We start from the raw sequence: 19,439 nt of genomic DNA on the forward strand, positions 1-19,439 counted from the left end.
CTATGCTTGCTAGTTCTAGTCAGGCCTTGTTTAGAGGTAAAATTGGAGAGTATGATGTGGCCTAAGTACAGGCAGAGGGGTGAGACTGCTGCCCGCTCTGTGCTGCTGGTCCATGAGCAGCAGCTCCCCCTTTCGGCGGTCTATTCCAACATTTATCTACTCTTGCCTAGTTTTCATGTGTTTGCTTACAGATGAATCTGCTTTCACTATTATAATATGTTTTTATTTAAGTTGCATTTGCTTCATGTCCCTTTCTCCTGGAAGAAACTTCATCGTGTTTCTTTTCTACTTTGTTGTTGTTGTTGGTTTTACTTGTGATTATTTATTTGCAAGCTGTCCGTGCTACACCCTCAAGGAGGCTGGAAACCTTGTTTTTGATTTTACTCGCCCGAGGAACGACGATCTCCCGGCAAGGTCCTGCTGAAGGAGCCACCAATCCGAAAGCAAACGCAGATTACAGTGGGAGGCTGGGCCTGCTCCCACCGCTCGAGGGGGGGATGCAGCACCGGCCTGCCCATCCCGCAGCCCCGGGGCGGGGCGGAAGCGAGCGGCGGCTCCTCCCCGCGGCGCCTAGGAGACCGGCTGCGGGCGCGGCATGGCGGCGAGGCGGGCGGGCTCCGGCGGGGTGAGGGCGCGGCGGGGACGGGGCTGGCGGGAAACACTTTTCCCGCGGCGGGCCTGAGGGGAAGTCTCTGGAGAGGGCCGGGCGGGAAGCGGGAGGCAAAGGGCCTGTGGTCACGGCAGTGCTGGCCCTGGGTAGCTGCAGCCAGGTGTGGCCGGCTGTGAGCACTGGGGGCTGCAGCGAGAGGCTGGTCCGCCTCCAGTTCTGTTGCTGAAGAGTCGTTCCGGGGCTGTCAGCGGCAGCCGCTGCTGCCGGGAAGACGGAGCTGAAGCCCGACGCGACAGCGGGGCGCCCTGGCAGCGCAGGCGGAGCCCGAGCGGCCGCTACCCGCGGGACGGGGGAATAGCCGGCCACAGGGTGACACGTTTCTGCTGATCCTGTGCTGGGGGTGCAGGCATTGCCTAACTGTTTTTATATTTTCATCCACGTATAGTTCTCGTAAGAAGATACTTCTGCAAAGCTTTAAATCTATGAAGACAGGTTAGGTGTTTTTAAATGTTAGAGTTCCTGTACAAGTGCCCCCTCTTAAATTTCTTGGTGGCAGCTTTCCTCGCTGTACTTGGAATAAATACATGTGCTTGCTGCTGTTCCATCGAGGTGCTCTTAGGATTGAAGGCGTTTTCTGCTCAGCATCCCTGAATGGACAGCTTGCAGATTGGGCAGATTGGTTTTTTGCTGCTGAGTTAAGAGTTCCCAGGTAAATCCCACCGTCCTGGGGCCTGGCTTAAGTGCACAAACACAGGGGTTCACTGAGGCAACAGCTCCCTGGTTTATGTAAGTCTCTTGGCTTCAGGGACTGTGTTAACACTCAGCAGCTCTTCTGGCAGTGACAAAATGTCCCTGGAAGCCTGTGCCCACACTCACCTTTTCAATAGAGCTTGGAATAAGTTTCTTCAGCCTCTCTGAAACTAAAAATTAATAAAGCAAAGCTGATACCTGTATGGCATAGCTGGGGACACTCAGAGATGGGACAGATGAGTAGTCACCACTGCCTGCTTGCATGTGATTTTGTTTGTTGCAAGGAATAAACAATACAGAAATTATTTAAATTTCAGTTGTTTTGTAGAAGGTAACAAAAGAGGTACTACAGAACGCATACTACTGTGCAGGCAGTGAATGCTAGTATAAAAGGTTTTGGGGGTTAGGGATTTTTTGTTTGTTTTTAGAGGGTTTCAGATTATTTTTTTTTTTTAATACCAGCTATCCTAAGCATTTAGTAGTTACTGCCACAGGAGTGTAAGAAACAATAAAAGTAATAAGCTCTGACCTTTATCGATGCTCTTTCTCCCTTATGGTGCACCAGTATGGTGTGACCAGTGCTGGACAGCTTGCTGGGTGCCACTCAGGGTGTGCTCTTCACTACCTGCATAAAACAGCACTTGCTGTCAGTGCAGCATGGTCAAAATCCAAGTGAAAGATCTGAGGTCTAATCCTGCAAACCCTTCCTTGCACGAGGTGTCTCATTCGTTTTGGATGAACAAACCTGAGTAGATCCTGTACCAGCACACAGAGTTACAAATTTTTCAGTGCAATTAACATTTGCTACCGCAGAGCAAACTGCTGTTTCAAATGGGAATAGCACTGGGCCCTAACCCATGGGCAGGAAGGTCATGTCCAGCTAATCCTGGCTGCTAGAAGCTTATTTTTAGTTCAGAATTAGCTGAGGTTCAGCGTTAGCAGTGTGAGTGAGTATAGACCGGTTCACAGTGCCTCTTTCAGGGAACAGCTTCAAATGATATGGGAAAGAAACAAGTGGTAAGTTTGGAGATCCTTGAGTCTTACCAGTCTGACAGCCTTTTTTATTTCTGATATCAGCTGAATTTTTGACGCATGGTAATATTCATGCATACTTTTTCAATATAATGATAGAATACAAAATCTGAAAGTAAACTCTTTTTCTAGATGAGAAAGTGCAAGAGCCCAGTTTCAGATTGTTGACAGGAGATGCTTACTTTTAGATTTTAGTTGTGTTTGACCTGCTGGTAACTATTTTCAAGATTACATGAAAATTAATGTTTTTATAATATTTTAAAGTATTTTTCATAAATCAGCTTATTTCCTTTTATTGTTTCTACTATTCTGGATTTACAACTTCACTAATAGAAAATACTCAGCTCATGCTGTATAGCATGCAAGTACTTTGAATGCATAAATTATTGTGGTATTTTGGTATTTAAATAGAATGACTAACAACCTTTCCCAAGAAAAGCAATTACCTTGCATGAAAAGTAAAAATCATTCAAGTGAAATTCAAATGCAAGCTGTGCCTCACACACAGCTGTTAGGTACATGTCCCTAATGTAGTGCCCATCAGAACTCCTGACAAAAGTGTGTTATTCCTGCTTCTTTTACAGATTACTTTTATGTAACACCCCCATCAGTAGTCTCTAGGTATTTAAGAAGCGTACAAAGCAAAGCATACTTAGTGCTTTCTGACTGTGTCTGGAAATAGCTGTTTTATCAGAGCTGGTTTCACCTTGACAGAAGTTAATTTTTGTCTCTCTTTTGTCTTTCAAGTGCCCACCTCGTGCCCTCCCTCCAGTGCCAAGGTAAAAGCAGTTCGTTCTGTACAGCTGATCATGGCTCTGTATCACAGTGTTTAGAAAAGTAATGAATTTAAGAGAAATAAGTTCAACAGAGATCTGAGTAGTCATAATGGCTTTAAAAATAATTGCTTTTCTTGCTAATTTGTTGTCTCAGAGCCCTGTACAAGGAATACAAAGCATTTTAAAGCTTTATAGGGGCTGGGAAATTTTACATTATTACCTCAGCTTTAATACTCTGAGATGAACCCTTTCAAAAGTTTCAGACAAGTAACTACTTCATTTTTATTAACCTCTACTTTAGTTTTAATCTTCCTTTTAATTTTCCTTTTAATCTTCCCTCCCTCTTTGTTTTGTATCATGTCCTTTAGTTTCTTTGCATCACAGGTGCTTCAGAACAGGAATTTCTGAGATTAGACTAGATATTTTTGAATAGGGGTATAGGTGTCTACTAGTTAGACATAGTATAGGGAAAAATTTGGTGGTTTTTTTTTGTGTATGGAAGGCACAGCAGTTACATAGCTTTTATGACATGGTACTTCAAAATTCCTTCAGAGTACCTGAAAGCAAATGTGATGTTCATGATTGATGTCATAAAGATAACAGTCTTTTTAGTAATGTGTGTGCTCAGATGTGTCATAACTTTTGTTGGTTACATGTCAGGCAGTAAGACAAGTTTTAATTAGCCGGGTGATTAAAGCTGTTAATCTGATCCACAGTTGCCAATCAAGAAATGGTGCATACTCATGAACAAAGTGTTGAGTCCTCATGGTTGCCTCGTACCCTTAACCCTGTTTACACAACTGCACATAGCAGGGATAAGGAAATGAATCACAAAAGCAGCAGTGTGAATTTCACTGTTATGAATTGTAATTGATTGCAAATTAACTTTCTTCTCATCTTTGTTCCTTTTACACTGCTCTCCAACACCTTTTCTCCTTAAATATGAAGTGGAAACCAAGGTAAGTTATCTCGGCATGAAAGAGAATTATAAACATTAGTAGTTTCTTTTGATGTCACTTCATCCTCTCTTTAAAGATAGAGCCTTACACCTTTCCTGATTGGTTATTTAAACTGCATGGATACCTGTGATTGCTAGAACTGTCTGTTGCTTTTCTTTGTTCTCTTTGCTGTTTGCTATTTCCAGACTGAATCAATGTAACTGAAATGTTGTCACTATGCTCTAAACAAGAAGTTTATTCTTCAGGGTATTTAAGTTTTTCACCTAACACATGTACATATGTGTATTTAGCCTCTGTTGCATGTAAGACAGATTTCTTGTCTTGCTTTCCTGCCATCTTTCGTACTCCTGTTTGTTTGAACTGCTGAATTGCCTTTTTACCTGTAAAAGGTGAGGGATGTCTTCACCTGTAAAGAGGAACCCCTTTCCTAACTGGAAATAGAATGGCTGTTATAAAAAGGAATTTGAGGTTTCTCTATGCTGTGAACTTACAATTTTATTTTATCCTCTGCAGATGAAATTCCACTCAGTCGTCCCAAAAAAAAGAAACCTAAAGGAAAGACTCCATTAGGTAAGGTCCTGCCAAGACTGACAACTCTGCGTGTAATCCAGGGTGACAGCTGTGTGGTAGCTAAGCTCCTGACAGATACATGGTTTTCATGGTTTCTTGTGCTGAGCTTTTGAGTAGTGTTCTCAGCTAATTTATTACAATTTATTTTATATTGAATGACTGCAGTCTTTTTCTCCAAAGTGCTGTCATTTTAGAGCCAGTCTGTGGTGCTGACTGAACTAACTTGTTCCATCTTCTGCTTTTTCTCTCTAGATCCATTCCCAGTGCTGCTAATACAGCATGTCTTGATACTGACCTGAAAAAGTTTCTTTATTCCTGTTATTTTTTCCTTTCTAAAGAAAATTATCCTAAGTTGTCCCAGAGCCTTTTGGGTCCTGTATCCTTGGATACTTCATTAAATAGTCATCTCCAGCTGTAAGCTGCTTATTGTGTTGAATGTGTTAAGTGCTTGAATTTCTGAATGAACTAAGATAAAACTCATTTAACTAATTGGCTCAATTTCAGTCCTTGGCTAGGTAAATTCTCAAGTTAAGCATCTCATTATCATTGAAAAGTTAAGAGCCTAAAAGATGACTAGTATGACTAGGGCTTTGTATTTTTACAAGAAGCAGATCTGCAGAACAAACATACTGTTTTAAGCAAGACTGCAAGCCGGATCTATTTTGATAAAGCAGAATGGGGTGATAGAATCTAGTGGATTTCTGTAAATCAGTTGACTTGGGTCCCTGTGATGGTTTGCTGAGTAAACCTCCTTTATTTGTGTAAAAGAGCGTACAATTGAGGTGTCACCGAAAGAGCTTTAAACTCAACGAGTAGAGCTGTTGCTGGCACGTTTCCCAAGGAGCAAATTTGCTTACTATTGTTTTCAGTGAGCTGAATGATGGTGCAAAGAATGCCTTGGCTTTGGCCATTGCATTGCATGTTAATTTTGCATTTTAGCACAGCAAAGCTTTATGAAAGGTGGGAAAACGTGCTTGAAGTGAAAACAGATAGATTCAGTTGTCATAAAAACTGAAATACTTGAGCTATAAAAAAAGCAGATGTGATGTAAAATTGAGAAGTATCTTTGTCTTTCTACCAGTAATCATGCAAACTGATGCCACTGGTGCTAGAATATTTGATGAATCCATGTTAACCATGTTAACCATGAAAACCATGTTAATCCAAAGCATAGTAGTTCCTCCCTCTGACTGGAGTAAACATCCTTCAGTGTTGATTCTTTTCTGCTCCTCCTTTATTCTTGTGGTGTATGTTTAGCATTTTAATTTCCCTTTGATATGCCACTGTTTTGCTTTAGCATGTGTCTGTGTGAATAAGCTTGTGATTTTTTTAAATATTTTTTTGTCCTTTGCATTATGATCTTTGCATGTAGAAAGGAAAAACATAGAGGTATAGTTCTTTCCTATGGTAGATTCCTTTCAATTGGTCCTCTGGTGTATGCCCAAATGGGAATTTGGCTACTTCTTGGATACTCAAATTTTCTCCTGGGCGTGAACCTGTCAGGGTGAATGGAGGGTTGTCAGCTATCACCTTTGTATATTCTTATCACATTTGCTTCCCAACTGTTATTTTTCCAAGCAAATACATTTTCATCTTAGCTGTAAGCCGGGCAAATACAGACGTTCTGCACAATGCAGCAAAAGACAGCTTTTTCTTGCCTGTTTCTCAGTGGCTCTGAATTGAGATAGCTGATTCTTTTCATCTGGTTTTCAGATGGCATTGTCCAAGCAGCAGTTCGTCGACAGTCTGAAAGCAGTGAGCCCCTAACTCCTGAACCTCAGGATGTCCCTCCTCAGAGGAAGCGCAAGAAAAAGAAAGTACCTATTGGTATGTGAAAGAATTGTAGATTGGAAAGAGCACTGAACAAATTTTGGTAACAGAAATATCATTGGCCACCTTGTATTTTGGCTTAAAACATTTCATGTGCTTTTGTGCTTACAACAACTGAAAGTAATTTCTGAGTGAATGATAGAGTTTCAGTTTCCGATTTTAGATTCCATAGGGTACAAACCCTTGTGAAAATAATGGCAATATGGCAATGGCAAATGGCAGTTTTGGAAGTGATAAAGTAGATCCTTTATATTATTCAAAGCTCAATGGATAATTTTTTTCCTACTGTTTTTATATAATAAATATTTATGTATGTAAGTGAATGTATTTCCACTTTTATGAAAGCTATGAAACTGTCATGTGGTTTATTTTAAATCTTCAGATTCTGAGACCTCTTTTACCCAGCAAAATGTTGCATCCCTGTTTCAGAATGGAAATGGCATGGATGTCCCTGAGACTGAAGAAACAGTGATCCGCAGACAGAGAAAAAGAACAAAGTGAGACAAAACCAGTATAACTCATAATTTGGAATAATTGTGATAGTGAAAAGTGGCCAAGTAGTATTTTATGTTCTCACGTCACGAAATGTAGAATCTCGAAGCCCATAATACCATTCAGCCTGTGCCATAACTAGCATGTGTGCAGTTCTTTGCAGGGTTAAGATCTTACTTTCTTTTTGTTTTATGAATACCTGAATGCATTAAAGATCTGAATAAATTTACATTAGCCTAATTTCAGTCACATACATGAAAAAATTAGAATGTCCATCTGCTTTCGTTTGTTCTTACCATCTTTTCCTAATTTTATGAGAAACTTAATCACTTTTTCATCCTTATTATTTGCCTTTTCTCCAAGGACTATGCCTTTAAATCATTTTAGTCACCTTTCTACCAAAGCCATCAGCTTTCTTGGCTTTGTATTTAGTTTGTATTGGATTTTTTTTCTAATTATTAATCTCCTTATATGTATTTCTTCCCACCTTATTGTTTTGACACAGGAAGCTATTTGAAAAAGAGAGAAAAAAATCCCAACCCATAATCAACTATTAGCTTTATGGGTTTAGTTAACTAACTTTGTGAGACATTTAGTTCTTAAAATTATAAATGGGGTAATATTACACAGGTCAATAGCCTGATCAGTTCTTAAAAGTCAAGTTAGCCATGTTCATAGGAGCCCTCAGGTTTTGTGTTTTACTTCCTAATTTTTTCTCTACCCCATTGTATGTTCTGTGATGATAGGAAACCTCGGCCAGCTGAAATGCATTGTTCCAATGAGCTGGAAGTGGAGGAGGAAGACATCATTGAAGATGAGCACAGCAGGAGCCCTGATCAGCAGCCTGTGTTTGCTGCTCCCACTGGAGTTAGCCAGCCTGTGAGCAAAGTGTTTGTTGAAAAAAATCGTAAGTACATCTTGTGATTTAAGTAATTCAAGGACAATCTTACAATTAAAGGAAACATTACCATATTTAAAACCCAAATACTGCAGTTTTGGGAAGTATTTTTAAGAAAGCTTTCCAGAACAAAAAATACTTGGAAATAAATATACATGATAATTTTTTAACAGTGAATGCTGTGCTGGCATGAATTTTTTTATTCCATGGTGTGGGTGAAGAAGACTGATGATAATACCCAGCTGAGCTTATTTGACCTCATCCTGTCTCAGTACCTTGAGAAGAAAGTATCATTTGCTGTATTGCAAAAAAGTCTTTCAAGTGAAAGTTTTTTGGTTAGATTTTCATGGTTTGGATTTTGCTGGTTGGTTGGGGTTTTTTGTACCAGGGAACAGTGAATAATTACCCGAAGTGGTTTGCACACTGTCAAATAGCCTGACTCACCAGAGTGCATTGCACCAACAGAGGCATCCTAGTGTGAATGTAAGCTGGTAAAGGGCAGGAAGTGAGGAGAAGGAATTTTCTGAGGGAACTTACGCTTATGGCTTTTTAACACTAATAACAATGTAAAAATTATGATGGAAGGTAACAGTGCTCTCTACAAAACTAATTTGCTCATCTTTTCAGGGCGTTTTCAGGCAGCTGACCGTGCAGAATTGATTAAAACCACTGAAAATATCAATGTACTTATGGATGTGAAGGCTTCGTGGACTACCAGAGATGTTGCCCTCTCAGTGCACCGAAGTTTCAGGTGAAGGATACATGTTTTGATGTAAATAAGCAGAAATCAGCTTTGGGTTTTTTTTGTGGGGTTGGTCTGGTTGGCCTTTTTTCCTCCTTTTATCCCTGAACATACCTTTTCTTTATCATTGTGATGTATCTTTTGTTTCTTTTGGATATTCCTAATAAATGATGGTTTGGGATGTTACAGATATAGAGTTTCTCTTTCCTGTAGCTTTTGGTATTTGTTGTCGAGAATATCTGTTTCTAGTGTAGACATCACAATGCAACTTATAAAAATAATAACTTACAAAATCATATTTCAGAGATTCGGACAAAATCCAAATAGCAAGAGTCTGATCGGATAACAAAAATATTAGAGACCTGCAGAAAAGTGTGTTACATAATGAGATTTGCCCATCAGCTATATGACCAGAATAAAAATACCTGAATTCATATAGTTTCAAAGAAAAATCTTAGTTGGTGAGAAAGAAGGAGTAATGAAATTGGACTGGGGCATAAGCTTGCACCCAGTAGCCATTTTTTTATTATTAATATGTGGTTGTGTTGTGATACAGAATAGGAAGAGGACAGCCATTTTCTTCTCTGGTGTATCTTATCTGAAGCCTGCGCTTCATTCTCAGCTTTTTCTTAGCGAAGAAAATCCTAAAAAGACTACCCTGAGGACAAGTTTAAGAGCATTGTTTAAGTGTAAAGGGCAGCAGTCATGGGAAGGTACAAGCAGCAAGTGAAAGCAGTAGCAGTAATGGAGTGATGACAGGATCAGGCAAAACATCTTGGGTTTGTTTGTAAAGTGCTCAGGTTCTGGTTTGGTCTGTCAAGAGAGGAAGCAGAAGTCCTGCTGCTTAGAATTTTTAGAATTAGATCAGAAAAACACTCAGAAACAACCTGTGAAAGGCTGGGATCCTGTCACAGCAGCGGGGTTGAACAGATGGATTCACAGGCCTTTTCTGTCTGTATTTCCTCACTAATTCAAGATGTTAAACTTCTCTGATGTTCTTTTCTCCATTCAGGGTGATTGGACTCTTTACCCATGGCTTCCTTGCTGGCTACGCTGTGTGGAACATCATTGTTATCTACATTTTGGCAGGAAATCAGCTTTCTGCAGTTTCTAACCTGCTCGAGCAGTATAAGGCACTAGCATACCCAGCTCAAAGTTTGTTCTATTTGTTGCTGTCTATCAGTACAGTCTCAGCCTTTGACAGGTGAAATACGTTTGTATTTGAAAGGGTTATGCAATTTGTGTGCAATATGTTTTTTTTCTACTTCCTATGGCACATTGTGATGTACTTAAAGATAGATTTTACACATGGCTGGCTATACAGATAAAGGATGTACTTGTGCACTCAGACCTTTGTCACTCATTTCTGCCATTGCCTGCAGCCTTGCTTCTGTGTGCTGGTGCTGTTTGTGTGATCATGAACTGAACCAGATGGAAGAGCTGACCTATTTATTTTTTGTGGGAGAAAGGGATGCAGAAAAACTACTGTTCCTATTGGGTTAGTTTTCATGTGAATCCATTCCCCAATCAGTTTTGCAACATAGCTATGTAAACAGTTTTCCTGCCTTAGCTGGGGTTTCTGTGTTACAGCTTAAGAGTGGGAATGAACAGAAAGAGGAGCAACCTTAAACAGAGTAGTTTCGTAGATGTTTCTTTTAGTTACAGATAGTTTCCATGGCAGCATGGTAAGCCTGGGAAGAAATTGGTGCTATGGACGAAACTGTGACATTTTCTGCCTAGAGTGGTGGCAGGGAGGAGGCCCAAGTTATTCATAATTGCTCCTGGTGTAAGCTATGGGAGCAGTTGTATTATCATAACTCAGTTGGTGGTAGGGACATTGAAATAAACGGTAGGATTGGAGAGGGGACAGACCTCTCTATGTTCTCCCTGTTCCAGAAAGGACTGCAGTGTGAAAGCTACAAGTCTCATGGAACATCCTCCTTGGTTTCAATCTTTCTTGGATTTGGCATAAAGAGAACCATTGCCTTGTGTGGGGTACAGTTGTATATTAAGGCACTGTAACAGAGTCAGAAAAAGGTATCTTGCAAAAAGTAAAAGAACAATAGTATAGTTAGAAGAACAATATTATTATCTTACCAGGTTGTGTTAATGACTCTTTTTTCTTATCAGGATTGATTTGGCAAAAGCATCAGTTGCACTGAGGGGCTTTCTTACCCTAGACCCAGCAGCAGTAGCCTCTTTCTGTAAGTATTTTGTAGCAGATAGGTAGTTGTCCAGAAGGGATGCTAAATGGAAAAATTCCACATACTGTTTTCAGTGAAATCTTCCTGGTTATTTTCTGCTTTAGAATAAGGAACTTGCTCAGTAGTTAAAAATAGCATTCAAAGGCTGTGAACACTTTGCTACTTACTTTTTTAAAGCATTTGCAATAGTAGCATTAGTCGGGCTATTTGTGAGAGAGTTCTCGCCTCTGAATACGGAACACAGACCTAGCAGAAAACAGAATCACAAAATGCCACCTTTGACATAGCTGATGGCTTGCAAAAGTGCAAAAACCAGATTTTGATGGGCTGGGGGAATGTTGAAGAAGAGAGAATGAGTTAAAGGATACTATAATTGGAAGCAGTGGAGTGAAAGAAAAGAAAATGTAGTGATAATTGTCACAATGAATCAGCATTTTAGGGGTTTATATCTGATACTACTAATTCGATTTCTTCCAGTGTACTTTGCTGCTCTTATCTTATCCTTAAGCCAGCAGATGACATGTGACAGAATTAACCTCTACACACCACCTTCAGAAAATGGCAGTATCTGGTAGGAAACTTAAGCAATCACTTCTATAAATTATAACATAGCTCACTTAGGAACCTTAGTCAAACTTGTGGACTGAAAAGGTTATACAACATACATGAGGAAGTATTAATGAAGGATTTCATTACTAAACCTGCCTTTGGCCTGAGCTTGCCCTGATAATTTCACTGAAAAAAGAGGACTCAAGGATGAGTTTGGGCATGTTGGTTGCAAATCTGTACCTCAAACAAGAGCCTGATGGAATAATGCTGAAAATGTCATCTGGCAGGAACCTTAGCAATCTATTTTGCTGAAGAAATGAGACCCTACTGAGGTAACCCTTTTGTGTTCAGGGCCAGGACATTCTGTAGAGGGTCAACACTTTTTGAAGATGGTAATCTAATCTGTCCAAGAAACAAATGTCATGGTATTATGAAAAAGTGGTATGTTTACCACAGGATGCATGGGTTTAGCAGACACAGCTGGTATCCATTGTCTCAGGAGATCCCATCCAAAACTATGACTTTTGGAAGTAGATAAATGAAGATTTGCTGGTTAGAAGGGAATTTGGGTTTTAGGGAGTTAGAGGAATTTGCATTTTTTTGTTGTGTGTTTGGTTTGGGGGGGGGGGTGTTGGTAAAGGCTTCTATAAATGTTTGCCGAGTTGTTTATTAGCCTAAATTCCAGCAGAAAAAACACAACCTGCTGTTATGACTGTAATAGAACTGTCCGATAATTGAAATCATAACCTTCTTATCTCATACACCCCACAACACCTGTACACAAGTCCTTGTACTGGCTTCCAGACAGACTTTACTGACTTGCTGTTCACTTGCCTTTGTGCCTCATTAAGTGCTTAAAAATAAGATTGACTGATGACATTGTGCAGTGTCTTTCACCACAGTAAAATTCCACCTTGCATTTTGATTTTTATTTATGTGTCTTGGGAAGGAAAAGAATTTGCTGTTGAAATCTATAAGCAGGACATTCTCTATGGGGTGGGTTTTCTTAGCTGAGTCCTGTCTTTGTCTTTGTCTCTGCAAGTAGTACAAGTAGTTCTGTTTTTCCTCCCCCCCCCCCACCAAGTAGTCTATGGTACAAGTAGTTCTGTTTTCACATCTGGCTTAGCAAGCTTGTTTTTATGATACTCTATTGAAATTAATATTGTAACCTGTGTACCAGCGAACTGCTGACTGATGGGTTGTTATGCTTTTTCCAGGACGGCAGGTACAGAGCAAGAAATTGTTCAGCCGTGGGTTGTGGTGAATCTAGTAGTGTCTATTCTAGTTGGGACAAGTTGGATCTTCTTGTCTTACCGACCAGAGCTAGACCACAGTGAAGGTAGGAAACATTAATAGGCAAAATGTTGTTTGTTCAGGCTTCTATCTGCTATGCTCTGTGTTTGCTATTCAAGACTAATTCTGAGAAATCGTGTAGCTGAGGTAAAGCAAGCATCTCCTAGCAACTTTCCAAAACAAAATCCAACATGCTTCTTCAGGCTACTTCAGCATTTTAATGTACAGATTTCTGTATTTCAGCTGGCCCCAGTTAATCCGCTTATTTCTGATAACTCAATGAGTTAAAAAAAAAACCAAAACACCCAAACAATAGCTAGGTGGCAGCCTTTACAATGTTTGACAGTGAAATTTGTAATAGAAGCTTAAATTGAATTTAAAACCCATTCTTTAAATAATAAAGACTTATTCAAGGAAGCCAGTTAGCAGTATTTAACTCTGGCTTGATATTTACGTGTGCCTACTAAGATTAGAAAACCTGCTTCAGAAATTTAGAGAGAAATTCTATTAGGACATATCCCAGATAGAGAAAGGAAACTGCAGACTTTAGTCTACTAGGGATGAGTAGCAAAAAACCATGAGAATCTCAAACTTGAAGGGGTATACCACATAGCTGCTTGTACAGATCATGTAACTTTACCATGTTGACAAGATGTTGGCAAACACAGCCTGGTCTGTGTGCTGAATGTGCTGTTAGCAAGACAGAAAATACAAGAATGCTGAGGGTGCAGTATCGATACATAAGGGAACCCAGATATGAGAAAACTAAGCTAGCAGCACAGAGCTCCACAAGGGCTACCACATCAGCTACTTGTGTGCCTAGCCAAATTCCTCTGCTGCAACTCTTCACTGCTGACCTTAGGCTGCTATGATGAGAGCTAGCTGTAAGCAGCATCATTCATGATTCTTTCTGTCCCAGGTTGTATGCTGCTAAATTACCCTGTGATACACAGATCAGATACATCCATAAATGAATGAGTCTCTGAACAAAAATCTTCCCTTGAGTCTGACACACTCAAAACTTAGTAGACAGTGGTGGCCCTTGCTGTTGCTGAGTTGCTGATATTATGATTGGGAATAAAAGCAGGAGGCTTGGGGGAATGCCAGAGCACATTTCAGGAATAATGAAATCATACTGAGGTTAAACTTTAGAAAGGAAACCTGATTCTTTTCTTTCTCTTTTAGAACTGATGTTTCATGCTGAAATCAAGGAATTTCCTCAGGGAGATAGCTTACCCAGAGTCCAGCCATAGTGTGGAACAAGCATCTGAAAGTGTTGTAGCTGTGACTGATGGCTCAACATGTTATGTATTATAGCCATGTATGATAACTTTCATAAAGAAGAAAAATGTATTTTTATATTGTATATATTTAATTTTGGTCTTTTTATGTATGCTGCAAGTTCCAAATGGGATTGAAGACTTTTATACTTTTGCTTTTTATTTTACAAAGTAGATGATCTCTAGTGTGTAATGTCAAGGTGCTTTTGTAAATACTGCTACCTGTAGAGCCAAAGAAACTAGATGGATGCAGAAGATCAGGTACTCAATGCTTTTTTTGACTGCTGTACAGTCTTCAATAACTTGATTTTGTTACTAATGCTGATAGCAGTTAGCTTACCTGTTCTGGTTAAATATTCTCTAGAGATTAAAACAAATCTTACGAAGAATGTAGTCTAAGGAAGATTATAGCAAAACGGTAAGCATAAACCCCACAGTGTCAGTAAGCATAAAATAACCTAGGTTTAGCTGTAATTAAAAGTATTTGTTAGAATAAGAGATTGGATCATCAGGGATTTTGTTCAATAATTCCTTAAAAGAGGACACTTATTTTTCTTCATTTATTTCTCTTGATGAAAGATCTTGATGATAATAATAAGTTTTTTCAAGTTGATGTAGATACAAGAAAGAGAAGTTAAATGTTGCAACAGTTTGGTCAGTTAATTAATACCTATATAACATCTTTTAATCAAGCAAGGTAGTTTTGGGTTGCCAACAGGATATATGTAGGTCCTGTAATTTCTTGACAGCCAGGATGCATGACTATTAGAAAGCCGCTGTTCACAGGAATAGTGTTCTGGTTTCTCCTTCTCTGGTATGGTAAGAACACTAGTGTCATTCACTGTGCTTTCCAAATAAATTTGGATTTCACAGATGTTAAAACTATTCCTACTTATATGTATTTTGATGGAGATTGATTTTTCCTCAAAAGGATGTTTGTTGTTTTCTGTTAGGATGGAATGGGAAACTCCTAAAATTATTAAAAAAATGTTTTCTAAAGCAAAACGAAAACTCTGCAGCAACCCCCCTTCTATGTAGTGATGCAGTAGTAATGCAGTTGGTACTTTCTGATTATGACAGCCAACATTCTTTTTTGTATAAAAGTGGCAAAATGAAAGTACTGCAGATGTAAATAAATACAGATGTATTGCAGGATGAAACAATCTCCTCAGTAGACATAGACAAGAGCTAGTTTGAAATCAGTTTCTCAAGAAAGTACTACCTAAAGCCCCAAAGCTATTTGTATATGTTATTTAATATGAATTGATCTTGCATTGTTGGCAGGTTTTTTTTATGTATACGTCTAAGTGTGGTTGTAAAGGGTGTGCCATTGTCACAAAAAAGCTACAAAGTTTCCTGTGGAATATACTTTCTAGTAGTGAAGTTAGGAGTAGCCAGATAAAAGACTTGAAAGGGAATGTTAAAGCTCCAGTAACTTTCTGTGCTGTTACTGGAGTTGCTTTAGAAAGAGGTTGGAACATGAGTAACTAGGGCAAGGTGCTGCCTTATTGAAGACTTGAATTCTGTTACACCCATACAGATATCTTAATTAAAAAATTCACTGTTGATAATATTTTTTAAATGCTGTGGTAATCTTGAAGGAGATAAAAAAAAAAAGTTCTACCAGAACTGAAAGCTGTTTCACAGCTATTGGCTGTGTTCTGGGCCGTTCTCTTTGTTGTCGGAAGGAGCATTTAACCTTTTTTGTAAATTGTTCCGGCTCTTGAGTATTTTTGGGAAACTGTAGAGCAAGATTGTAGCTGGCACTGCATTGTACATTAAAATGGAGAGATTCAAGGTGTTGCACTGGAGGTTCCTGTCATGATTAGCTCTAAGAGATGGGGGATGAGGCACTACCTAGTGTCCACATGTAGGTTGCCGCGACACTTTCTTCAGATGTGGTGTTTGATATACAGAATTGTCCTATGGCTTTTCTTTGCTGCTTGATATTTCTGTCATCTTGGCATGATAAAAAGTCTAATTTTGCCCATAAAGTATGGAGCTCAGCCAAAACTGTGCTAAGTCATCATATCAGTACAGGAAAAACTTGAATAATATCATTGCTGACATGATTACTAGAAATGGGCCTTCCAAGTATCCTTTGGACAAAGTGATACTAGCCAAGAGCCAGATTAATTCTCATTGTGAAACACAGTAGTTTGTTTAGATGGTTGAGCAGGGATTAAGTCAATGAATTTAACGGGATCCATATTTCAAACCTGCCTTGCCTTTCCAGTGTATCTTTTTGGGAGGGTCCAAGTATATGTATTTTTAAATGTATGAGGTTTGAGGTTGCCATTTAAAATCAGACTTAATAAGCAATTTGATGGTTAATTATCTATTTTTAAAAGTACTTTTCATTCTGTTGGGCCTCACAATGGAATAGGAGTTTAACTGAGTTTTTTGTCCAGCTACTTGGAAGGTTTTAAACAAGTTTACAAAATGCATGTTCTGTAATTAAACATCTAATATCTGCAGAAGCCTTAACTGAAATGCCTTTGTGCATTTCCCTACCATTGTTTTTAATGCAGTATTTCTGTGTTAATGAAAAACTACAAAGATGTTAGTGCCAATTTATTGGTTTTACGTATATGAAACAATTAAACAATTGCTTTAAACTAGCTAGAGATTATTGTACTTCTTTGTCCTGTTTCCAAATGCTTAGTCTGTTTAAAACAAATCAGTCCCATCTAATTTTTTCTCCCAGTGCTATTATTATGCATAATATACAAGCTCTGAACAGGTGATTATGGGAAACTGGTTTTAATTTATTTGTGGCAGTGTTGTAAAGGATGCCTTTGCTTTCTCTTCATCAGATTCCTGTTGCTGTACTAGTGTTTTACACAATTGGAAATGGTACTGCAAACTCATGAAAACTAGCAAGGAAAGTGCATTTCATCAGTGAATGGGGTTTGTTTAGCCTAAAAAGAATATTAAGAGGCAAAGTGATTGCTGTCTTTAACCAACTTAATGAGTGATTACAGAGATGATATGAGTCAGACTCTTCTGAAGCTGCACAGTGAAAGGATGAGTGGAAATGGTCACAGGCAGCATCAGGGAAATTGCCAATTAGCTGCCATAGGAGTTTTGACAGGGCAGGAGAGGGGCCCATAGGGGCTGTCTTGTGGGAGCTTCATCCCGAGAGCTTTTCCGACTTGGGTGGACTGAGCCCTGTTGCCTGTTTGAAAGAACTCTCAGAACACATTCTTCTGTCTGTTTAGAGGGTCTAGACCCTTGCAGGGTGCTCGGTAATGCCTTTCTGCAAGTCAAGTACATGTAGTGGCTGCTTCTTTGTTATACTTACACACAGAAGTTACAAGGTAGCACGCTCCTACTTATAATGATTGCTCAGTAATCTACATACCATGTTTTCTTTGTCATTCCTTCTAATCACTATGCATGCTCAGAGGAGGGGTCTTCAGTTGGGCCGGGGTCTTTTTGACCGGTGGATGGGAGTTCTTGTATTGTAATGAAGGCAGTTCACTTCAAGGGCACCTTAAAAGTTAGTTTCATTGCCAACTTCTTGCTTACAAGATATACATCCTTGATCAGAGGATGTTCTCTTCCTCCTCTGGGGCCCTTTGGCCTTTGTTCAGTCATTATCTACCAAAAACAAGGCAATTCTTCTTCTAAACCTTGACAGATATTTACATAGTTTCTTCCGGGTTACATTTTGACCTTCCTGCTGCAAATTCAGCATCACGTCCATGCAGCCTGAGCAGCGGCTGGATTCAACGGCTCTGGACTCCCTTTGAAGCAAAATTGTTCTTAATTTGCTTCTGAAAATGCAGTAATTTGAAATTTCGTTTGAATTCCAATTGTTATTCTCTTAACTCAGCTTTCTCAACATGAAGCCTGGTGGCATGAATTTGAAAAGTGTCTTTTAAAGTTGTGGGGGTTTTTTTCGTATTGCTGAAGTAAACTTCAGGAGGATTATGGTTAGGTCAGGATTATTCGCTTACATATTTGCAGAATTTACATAAATGACTGAAGGCTTTAGGAGAATAGAATAAATCATCAGGTGTGTAGATATCGCTAAACCTTACCTTTCTCCTCATAGCGGTGTGGAAAGTACTGATCCATTCCTCAGTGCAGCAGTGCTTGAAACTGGTCTGTAAGCCCACAGACATTTAAAAACCAAGTCTCTTTTTTCTCCTGGGTGTGAACGATATTCCGTGTCCGCGGGGCTGCTCGCTGTCCTCACGGAGGGCAGGGAGGAGAGCTCCCACATGGGAGAGGTCCGTTGCCCCACCGGCTGCTGGTTCTCGGGCAGGTGCTTTTGGGGATGTTTTCTCCCTGATCCCGCCCGTCGGGGACAAGCGGTCCCCTTCCCGATCCATTTATCTACCGATCCAGCCTGATCATTTCGTACTCCGCCGTCCTCCACCTCAGCCCGAAGCCTCTGCCTTCAGCCCCCTCACGCCGTGCCGGCAGGGGGCGCCCCGCGCGCGAGAAGCGCATAACGGCCCTTGGGGACGGTGACGGAGCCGCTGGGTCAGACTCCGCCTGAGGCCTGCGGCGGGGCCGCCCGCGCCGCCCCGACCCCCGGCGGGTCGCTGCCTTCTCCCGCCAGTCGCTGCAATCCGTCTGCCTCAAACGAGAGGGCGCCGAGCGGGAGGCGGCACGTTGGCCTTCAGGAGGTTCGAAGGGAAAAGAGCAGCGTTATCCTGCACCGCTGAGCCCAGGAACGGCCTTTCTCTCCTCTTGCTGGGTGTCGCCCCTGTGGAAGGGAAGCAAGGACGGAAGCCTGCTGCTTAACAGACTGGTTTCCATCCCTGCCTGTGCATCTGAGGATGCACAGATTTATTTTGTCATGGGTACAGAGCTGGATTTCTCTGGCTCTTCTGTCACACTTCACTCTCTAATGGCAGTCAATGCATGCCTGTGTAGTAGCTGTAATCGAAACAGGAAACCCAGTCAAAAAGAGAAAAATTCCCATATATGCCTACACATGAACAAAACTATTTGCTTTAATTCTGTATTTTAAATTAATATAATTTTTATTCAAACTTAAAACCCCTTAAAAAGTCTTCCCTAGCTATGGCAGTTTCCTGTACTGTACTCAATAAAATAGAAGGCGGCCTGGCTTTTCAGGTTGGTACAGGCAGGCCCTCAGACAGATAGAGACAAGGAAAAAAACCCATTTTGTGGATAAATTTCCACACCACTGTGTTACCCTACACAGTGAAAACCAAACATTTAATGTACTTTTGGGGAAAACAAAAAAGCAGTGCCCCAGAAAAAAAACCCCAACAAACAACCAAACCCACCAGAAAAACCCTGGAAAAAAAATCCCAACAACAACCACTTCTGAAAAAAGAAATGGCAAAAAATGAAATAGCACCATCAATAAAAGATTTTGGAATTGTTAAAGCAAAAGTCTCATGGTGAAAGAGCAAGAAGAAATACCTGAAGCAGTAAATTCTTCTTCCATTTTTAAATGTTTGTGATGCT

The 19,439-nt window shown here is 40.1% G+C and overlaps 1 protein-coding gene across 1 annotated transcript; it reads left to right on the forward strand.

Moving 5' to 3' along the window:
- Nucleotides 1-595: 595 nt before the first annotated feature.
- On the forward strand, nucleotides 596-13,958 carry TMEM237 (transmembrane protein 237; the record flags this gene model as incomplete). Its single annotated transcript, XM_080622048.1, has 14 exons — nucleotides 596-625; nucleotides 761-979; nucleotides 3,140-3,171; nucleotides 4,117-4,127; nucleotides 4,641-4,697; nucleotides 6,411-6,524; nucleotides 6,910-7,024; nucleotides 7,766-7,926; nucleotides 8,545-8,668; nucleotides 9,672-9,863; nucleotides 10,790-10,863; nucleotides 11,341-11,434; nucleotides 12,630-12,751; nucleotides 13,891-13,958. 14 exons carry the CDS (start codon nucleotides 596-598, stop codon nucleotides 13,956-13,958), a joined length of 1,413 nt encoding a protein of 470 aa, XP_080478174.1.
- Nucleotides 13,959-19,439: the final 5,481 nt, after the last annotated feature.

This window comes from Psittacula echo (assembly GCF_963264785.1).
Source record: "Psittacula echo genome assembly, chromosome: 6".
Lineage (NCBI taxonomy): Eukaryota > Metazoa > Chordata > Aves > Psittaciformes > Psittacidae > Psittacula > Psittacula echo.